Genomic DNA, 9,293 nt, shown 5'->3' on the forward strand with positions numbered 1-9,293 from the left:
GAACGAACGGAGAACTGTCTAATACATTAGTATGGATACTATATTACTATGGAAAATGTTTGTTTTTCGAAATCCAACTCGAATAGCAAAAAAAGAGGACACCCACCACTACCCGAGTACCCGTCCCCATTCCTCTGCTGTGTTTGCCCAGCGGCTATATGCAGCTCGTTGACACGTGTTACGGTGAATCTACCCCTCATATAGTGTGTCCTCAGTCCATACAGACCAATCCGCACAATCACAGATATCCGCGACTCATGTGTGCATTTTCATTCTGCTTGTTTCCGGGCGCGTGCGTGCGTACTTACGTGTGCGCGTGCGTGTGACTGTGTAAAAATTGCATTTCATATCACATACATAATAATGATAGTATAACTAAACAATACTGGCATCACACACCCGAGAGAGAGAGAGAGAGAGAGAGAGAGAATGTTACGTACCAGACCTAACTTGGTAACAATATGGCTCAAGGAATAAGAAGAAAAGAAAAAAAAAAAAAAAAATAGATCCACTTCAAAAATATCCCACTGGTGACAATATGCCTTTGGTAACTGAGAATCATCATCGCCGTACGCACCATTTCGCCTTGATGGAAGAATTTTTGGGCAATCTTATTATGTTTCATTGACTCATTACTACTATCTTGTTGGGAAACACTGAATAATTATACCGCTTTTCATGTTCACTTGACAGGACTTAGCTAGGGGTGGTGTAGGTAAAGTTAAATCATCCGTTAAATTCCGCAAAGGATAACTAATTAACTTTCTGAATGCGATGTATAACACGAGAGGATGTATCATACTATCATGTGACTACCTTACGTATCAGAGGGTGTAAAGTGCTATCTGTCATTACAGGCACGGCGGGCAGGTTGCCATCAGTCACCGAGTCACCTATGCTACGCAGCACTTGGTGAAGTTGTGAGCAAGTTTCAAGGTAACGGAAGTTTACCCTACCTTACTCAGTTAACAACTTCCTACCTTCCTCGACTGATGTTTTGTGGGGTAACTAACTACCCACATATGACGTGAAAAAATAGAAATAAAGTTTACAGATACGAGGTCACCTCAAGACTCCAGTGATTGAAACATAAGCTGCAGTGGACAATGCTCAAGGCCCTGACGATAGTGAACTTATTAGGCCTCGCCCTGCATGCCTGTCACTTTCTCACATAGTGGCAAATATGGTTGAATTATTTATTTGAGTTTTATGATACTTAACCATTTTTAGAGTTGAACTTTGAGATCTTATAACTTTGGAAAACAATATTTAGAATTAGAATCTTAGAATTTAGCAAGTACACTAACTGGTTAATCTCTCCAGGCAGAATGTGGCAGATAATGTCTTCATCTCATCTGTTGCTACCCAGAGGAATTTTGGCAAGTGGTGCCCGAGGCATCAGTGCAACAGTGCAATGTTCTCAACAGCCTGCTGGCTCACACTCAACTAAAAGTAAATAGCTACAAGCTCATTATTCTGTAATATAGTGTATTAGACTATTATCTCCATCACTCTCATGCCATGGATCTTTATTATTATCTGCTACAGTAGGTGATTTCTTTTTTTTTTACAAAGCAGCAAAAACAAAAAATTCTCAAGTATAATCAATTTTTTATATCAGTTACTATATTATATATAGTATACATTTGACAAAAATCTATGTACTACTGTAGGTGCTCAGTCCATCTTACATAAAGCTTGCAGCTTGCAGTTTCTGATGTAATGCAAGAATTTTGCAGGTAATGCTGACAGAGTACAAAGAGACACCCAGGACATCCTGAAGCAGAGGCTACAGATCCAGTTTTCCCGTGCCAAGCTTGGGCGCTTCACTCAGCCTCCTCCTCGTCAGGAGAATCCTTTTACCAACAATGCATTCTTGACGTCCTACCTTACTAGAGTGTTACCTGAACAAGTGAGTTTTCAATACAGTTTATATTGCAGAAATTTAACCTATATGACATAACTTGCATACCATTTCATCTTATAACTTAATTGACTCTCTGGGATTTCTTGATTGACATATATTAGTGGAAATGATAAATCTAACATTGAGGGTAATGAATGATCATGTTGACTTTGGATGCAAACCTTAAAGGCCTTTTGTGTCCAAAGGTTCGGAATAATGTGTGGGGTGACCTCACCAGGTTTGGAAAGAAAGCCGTGGTGGACATTTACCCATTAGGAAGAGAATGTGAGCTGAACCAACCATTTGTGAGGCCATTTGATGCTTGGGGGAACAGAACAGATGAATTAGGTAACATCATGAAGACATCTGATTAAGTACTAATAGAAACCCATCATGTCTTGGTTCTATCTATTGATTAGAAACATTATTAATAATTTTCAAATGGGGCCACTGTGGTACAGTAAGACCGTGCATGCTTTGGGGGCTGAAGAGTCCTCGGGTGCATGGGTTCAAATCCTTGCCATGGTCTGAGGTTAGGAAAGGCATCCACTCAGGATAATGGTTCCCATATGCCAAAACCAAAGCCTCCATCAGGTAGCACCATCCTACCCCAGATAGTATAGGAAAACCAGATGTAAAATCTAACACTATTATTCATTTTCATCTTATTAGTTTTAATGAAGATATTAAAAAATCTTCATTTACTTTTGTAAAAATAATATTTTCCTAAATTTTATTCATATACTGAACACTAATTCTGAAACTTTGATAGCCTATCCAGCTGATTTAAAGATCAACATAGAGAGAAGGATTTTTAGATTTCTATGTGTGTATGAACTTATGAATTTGTTTTCAGTCACATGTCAAGCATGGAAGGAACTGAAGAAAATATCTGCTGAAGAAGGTCTAATTGCAACTGCCTATGAAGGAAAATATGGGGAATATGATCGCTTGTATCAAATGGTGAAGCTGTTCCTCTTCTCCCCAGTGTCAGGCCTGTACTCCTGTCCACTAGCCATGACAGATGGGGCAGCGAAGACAGCATTGGTGAGGTGCTTGAAGTGCATGCTATCAGTTAGCTACTCATTTCATTTACATATACCAAAAGCATCATTAGTGTGCCACATATTACAATGTTCTACAAAAGAAAACAACTGTTCTCATTTGCCTTTCTACTAGGTGATTTTTCTTTTCATCTTGTCTACATTGAAAAAAATCCTCAAGAGTTTATCCATTTTTCAGATGATCAAATCCCCCCATCTGCAAAAAGCATTCCAATATCTCACTTCAAGGGACCCTCAGCAGTTCTGGACATCAGGACAGTGGATGACAGAGAAGCAAGGTTTGCTTTATAAAAGATACTTATTCATTAGATTTCAGGTCATATTCATATCAACTTTTTATGATCATTCACTGTTTTCAAGACAACTTGTAATTCATATTTCACTTTTACAAAATCTCTCCTGTGACTCAGGTGGGTCAGATGTGAGTGGTTCAACAGAAACAGTTGCTGTGGAGCTGCACAATGGGTCTCATCAACTGTTTGGGTACAAGTGGTTCAGCTCTGCCACAGATGCTGATATGTCCCTCACCTTGGCTAATATCATCTCTGAGGATCAACCTGAGCCAGTAATATTATTTTGTTTGTCCAGTTTATCTATATTTTTTAAAATTTCAGTATAAAGTACCCTCTCTTACACATTACATACTTGTACATTTGAATCTTGTATGAAGAAGGAATACTAAAATGTCTGCTTGCTATCTTCTAGAATGATAAGTCATTCCTAAAGTAGGGGCTGAGAGAACTTTGATAGAGAGCTGGAAATGTGTCTAAATTTATCTATTTTGACTGACCTTTTCACAAACCAAATGATGTTCTTGTTCATCACATGAGAAAATACATTAATACATTTAATTTTGCATGAAGGATGGTCAAAAAGAATCTTAGAATATATAGTACTATTATAATGGATTTTGTTTAAAAAAATGCATTCACAAAAGATTTGCTACATTTTTTGTTATTTTTCCAGCAACTAATCCATGTTTAATTTCCAGAAGCCTCGTGGTTTAACAATGTTTTATTTGGAGACAAGAAATGATGATGGAAAACTAAATGGAATGGAGATAATTAGATTGAAGAATAAATTAGGTAAGTTTGTAAATTGTGATGCCTCTCATCAACATCTGATGAATTGTTAGGGAAAATGAAGCATAGAAAATGACAGACAGAACCCAAAAAAAGTTTGATCTAAGCATGAGAATCAGAGTAAGAGCAAATTAAATGGACTACTGAAACAATTATTGCTGATGACAGGAACTCGGCAGCTGCCCACAGCTGAGCTTCTGCTGGACGGCACTGTAGCCCACCAGGTGAGTGCCGAGGGGCGTGGCATTGCCTCCATCGCTAACATGCTCTCCATATCCAGGCTTCACAATGCCATATCCTCAGCTTCAGTGATGAGAAGGTAATGTCAGATTATTCTAGTTTGTGGATTATGTTTTTTTTAATTGTTACTGACTGATGAAATGAGTGCCTGGTGCTTCTTTATTCATGGCTTAACCTTTCCTGATAAAGTGATTTGCCAGTTACTTATTTTTCAACTTTATCAGGATTGTACAGCTTGTGCGTGACTACAGTCAGCGGCGGGTTGCCTTCGGACAAGGTGTGGATAGCCACATTTTGCACCAGCTGACGGCTGCCAGGATGGAGGTTGTCACAAGAGGCTGTGAGGTGTTCACTCTTCATATGGCAAGGTTATACTCCTCTCTGATGTCTTTGTGTAGTAAAAAGCAAGTTTTGCCAAAGTACAACTTAGATAACTGAACTTTTTTTGCAACACTGAGCACTCTCACATGTCAATTTCTTCACCAAATTTGTCTTTGTTTATTGAAATAATGAACCCAATTACAGGCTTTTAGGAAGAGAGGAAGCAGGGGTAGCTTCTCAGGAAGAATCCTTGGTGCTTCGAACACTGACTCCCATCCTCAAGTTCTTCACGGCTAAGAAGGCAATGGAGGTTGTCTCTGAGGGGCTGGAGTGCTTTGGAGGCCAGGGTTACATTGAAGATACTGGCTTGCCTTGCTATCTGCGGGATGCTCAGGTAATTTTTTTACTTTAAATGTTTTGTTAAAATTGGTAAATGTACCATAACCATTCTTATATTGAATAAATCTAGTATTTCTTCTTTTTGAAAAGATGTAGCCTACCGGTATTCGACAGCAGCTGGCATGTCAGTGATGTTGAAAATTACTCCACAGGTTCTGCCAATCTGGGAGGGAACGACAAACATAATGTCCTTGGATTTTCTCCGAGCAGTGACCAAGAGTAATGGAGATGCCCTCAGTGTCCTGCACAGTGACATCACTGGTAAATTGCATAATTAGTGTGAAGTTATCACACACACACACACACACACATGGCCAGGTAGCTCAGTGGTTAGAGCGCTGGCTTCACAAGCCAGATGACCGGGGTTCGATTCCCCTGCCGGGTGGAGATATTTGGGTGTGTCTCCTTTCACGTGTAGCCCCTGTTCACCTAGCAGTGAGTAGGTACGGGATGTAAATCGAGGAGTTGTGACCTTGTTGTCCCGGTGTGTGGTGTGTGCCTGGTCTCAGACCTATCCCAAGATCGGAAATAATGAGCTCTGAGCTCGCTCCGTAGGGTAACGTCTGGCTGTCTCGTCAGAGACTGCAGCAGATCAAACAGTGAATTACACATATGGCCCGGTAGCTCAGTGGTTAGAGCGCTGGCTTCACAAGCCAGAGAACCGGGGTTCTATTCCCCGGTCGAGTGGAGATAATTTGAGTGTTTCTCCTTTCACGTGTAGCTCCTGTTCACCTAGCAGTGAGTAGGTACGGGATGTAAATCGAGGAGTTGTGACCTTGTTGTCCCGGTGTGTGGTGTGTGCCTGGTCTCAGACCTATCCCAAGATCGGAAATAATGAGCTCTGAGCTCGTTCCGTAGGGTAACGTCTGGCTGTCTCGTCAGAGACTGCAGCAGATCAAACAGTGAATTACACACACACACACACACACACACACACACACACACACACACACATTTATGGGTGTATCTACATCGTACAACTATGATGGCCAACATTGGGACATCATAGAAATGCTGAAAAATTTATCTGAAGCCTAGATAAGTTTGACTTGAAAGGCTCCCTCTCATGGAATCATGCCTATATCAAGACTATTACAGTGGTGTGTCTTCTCTGACCCATCACCAGTCAGGCCATAAGTGATCACTGAAGCCAAAATGATTTGATTTTGTTTTTGTTTGTCATGATACTGTGCAGCTAATTTAGAACTACTCAATGTAGATTCACTAGCAAATTTTCTACCTTCTACTTGGTACATATGAATCCTTGAATATTAAATGCAAATTTCAAAAAACCTTTATCTGGAGTAATCTATGCACTGTATATAGTGCATGAAAGTACAGGCAACCCCCGCTTAACGAAGAGGTTATGTTCCTAAAAAACCCCTTCATTAAGCGAAACTTCGTTAAGCGAACCAATTATAAAAAGTTTAACCCCTGACTTGAACTTCCATTGAGAGTAAACAGAGTCACAGTACAGTGACAGGTTTAATGAAAGTAAAAATTATGAAGTTAAACATTTAGGCAGTTTGATTCAAGTCATTATAATGTACACTAATGTATGTATGTACGTAACTTTATAATTTTGATGACCTTAAATTTATGAAGGGAGGGAGAGTGAAATGGGAAAGACACTAACCAGCAACCTGTGGAATGTAAACAAAGGGTGCATCCTTGTATCACATACAAAACTTATGTACCACATTTCCACAAGGCTCTCCAATTTATCCATTGTAGAGTCACGAGTTCAGGTGGTTCTTTTAACTTGCAAGGAAGATAGAGTCTGCTGACTTGAAAATAGTAGAGACAGTAGATGGAGTCAAGATGGTGGCGAGCAATGCTATTAGTTTTCTCGCCTCTCTCGTGTCTATGAATAATATCCAGCTTCACTTCAAGAATAAGAGACTTCCTGGTCTTCTTAGCAACGCTAGGCGACATTGCAGGGCGTTTTGGTGGTAAGTTGAGCGAGGGAAGATGAGCTGCTGCTGACGCTGTTATTGTTTTGAGCAGTGGGAGTGAGTGGTGCGTGTGTTGTCCATGAGAGGAGCTGGTGTATTCAAAAGCTTGTCGGCTTGTGTGATATGGCAGGGCTTTCAAACTTGGAAAAAATTACCTGGATAAAACTTTGTTAAAGCGAGTTTGGTATTCGTTAAACAAACAGATGGCAGTAAAATGAAACCTTCATTGTAGCGAAATTTCGTTGTGTGAACCTTCGTTAAGCGGGGGTTGCCTATATAGTGCCTTGTATTTATGGTGAAGGACAATAATAAGTTAATGTTGTAGGCCGTGTTGAGCAAGCCAAGCAAAATAAAGGACATCACGATTTGGAGGCCTCATGTCGAAAGGTGACGGAGGCCTTGGATCATCTAGCTGGCTTCCTGCAGCATCACCCTCACCTGATCCAGGCAGCAGCACGAGACATTGCTAATTCCATTGCTCACATCTATATTGGTAAGTATGGTTCACAAATTTTATGCTTATGTAATGCAATCATAATTGGTGACGTTTTAACCACAGGAGTCAGAAGTAGGAATCATGAGGATTGAGGTAGTAAAGAGGAAGGCAGTTTGGTTTAGGAAGTTGAGTGAATAAGGAAATATTTCTTCAAGTGTGACCATCACATATAAGTACACCCTCCAGCCTTCCTTTACTTATAACCCTTTGACTGCTGTTTGGTGCAGCTTTATTAATCACTAATTAATCTGAGACAATTACTTGTTTTACATTCACCTCCAATCTTTAAACAGTTTAGGATAAAAATTACTAATAGATTCTTTTAATTGCTTTCTTGTAGATGTTTAAAGATATTTTATGTATTACTTTTGATGCTGTTGATTCATATTGCAGTGAAAGGGTTATTGTACAGTTTTTCCTTCAAACAGCCTTGTCATACTGCCTTAGAAATACACAATGTTAAGATGAAATGGAGTGGTTGAGAAAACAAAGTGAAAAACTGTGAAGAAAAATGTTCAACAAAGTATTGGAAATAATGGACTACATTAAGTATTGCAGCTCTTTTAATTACAATTACTGACATAGTGACAAGTCCCAGGTTGAGCTGGGAATACTTTACTTCCCTTATATTCCAACTATAAGGCTTCTTCAAAGAGAGACAGTACAACTGAAGACTATGTAGTGTGTAGACAATTGCTTGTGGCTCAGCCTGCGCGGTCTGGCATTGGAGCATCCTGATTGGTCCCTTTTTTCCATTGCTGAAGGAATCAGTAGTGCAGCGCTGAATGCCATGACGACGAAGTCTTTCTTGTGACTGTTTTTTTCCTTGTTGCAATGTGTGCACCTTGGCGTGTGATGCCGCGTTACTGATCCTCTCAGTGATAAAGAAAAGGGACCATTCAGGATGCTCCAATGCCAAACTTCCTGCAGGCTGGGCCACAAGCAATTGTCTACACACTGCATAGTCTTGAATTGTACTGTCTCTCTCTGAAGACTTATAGTCAGAATATTAGGGAAGTAAAGTATTCCTGGCTCAACTTGAGACTTGTCTACCACCTTCACAACTCAACTGTCCATATAACTGTATCAATTAGGTACTATGTCACTGATGATGACAGCCAAGAACATTACAATCAACTCTTGGCTATCGTGACTTCAGCTATCGCGTTTTATTGCTCTCACGCACCCATGAAAAGCTGCAAAAATTTCATTATCGCGACCACAGATGCTTGCTATTGCGCGCCCAGCCATGACGTCATGGGATATCTGAGCGCTCATTGGCCAAAACCGCCTTCCCGCCAAGATCAATTCAGCTATCGTGTTTTCGGCTATGGCACGGCTATTTCGGCCCCAATTTGGCGCGATAGCCGAAGGTTAAGTGTACTTTCCCTAACGAATCACTTCTCATATCACTGTGCAGGCAGCCTTCTTGTGGACCATGCTGCCTGGGAGAAAAGCATATCCAGCCTCCAGGCAGCCAAGGTGTGGTGCCACCAGCCCCTCACCTTCCTTGCCCTGGACCAATACACGGCTGACAACCACCATCTTGTCATGGAAGGCTACCACACAGATCAAGTGTATGGACCCATGTTTTGAAATCCCACATCTGCTCAATATTGTCTTCACTTGTGATGCAGCTTTATGGATATGTGTTTGCAATACCACATGTTCTCATTATAGTCTTCAGTTGAAATGAACTATAATTTATTTAAAGAATAATTTGGTTGGGTTTTGAGACCAGAGACTTGTGTTAATATATTAGAAAAGTATTATTTTTGAATAAATATTTTACATATCACCAATGTGTAAAGAAATATCCCTCATTCTGAC

At 40.3% G+C, this 9,293-nt stretch overlaps 1 protein-coding gene across 5 annotated transcripts; it reads left to right on the forward strand.

The window, feature by feature from the left end:
- Window positions 1–33: 33 nt before the first annotated feature.
- LOC123516047 (acyl-CoA dehydrogenase family member 11-like) lies at window positions 34–9,261 on the forward strand. Of its 5 annotated transcripts, XM_045275058.1 has the most exons (15): window positions 34–183; window positions 858–936; window positions 1,324–1,452; window positions 1,740–1,912; window positions 2,113–2,254; window positions 2,763–2,953; window positions 3,149–3,248; window positions 3,381–3,535; window positions 3,962–4,055; window positions 4,221–4,371; window positions 4,517–4,660; window positions 4,818–5,007; window positions 5,165–5,273; window positions 7,293–7,460; window positions 8,884–9,261. In XM_045275058.1, the coding sequence occupies exons 1-15, from the start codon at window positions 49–51 to the stop codon at window positions 9,057–9,059; spliced, it is 2,136 nt and encodes a 711-aa protein (XP_045130993.1). In that variant the 5' UTR covers window positions 34–48; the 3' UTR covers window positions 9,060–9,261. The 5 variants fall into 5 exon arrangements, with proteins under 5 accessions (XP_045130993.1, XP_045130994.1, XP_045130995.1 ...); XM_045275059.1 differs by lacking the exon at window positions 34–183 and having other exon boundaries at window positions 863–1,186; XM_045275060.1 differs by lacking the exon at window positions 34–183 and having other exon boundaries at window positions 875–1,004.
- The last annotated feature ends 32 nt before the right edge of the window (window positions 9,262–9,293 follow it).

This window comes from Portunus trituberculatus, chromosome 40 (assembly GCF_017591435.1).
Source record: "Portunus trituberculatus isolate SZX2019 chromosome 40, ASM1759143v1, whole genome shotgun sequence".
NCBI lineage: Eukaryota > Metazoa > Arthropoda > Malacostraca > Decapoda > Portunidae > Portunus > Portunus trituberculatus.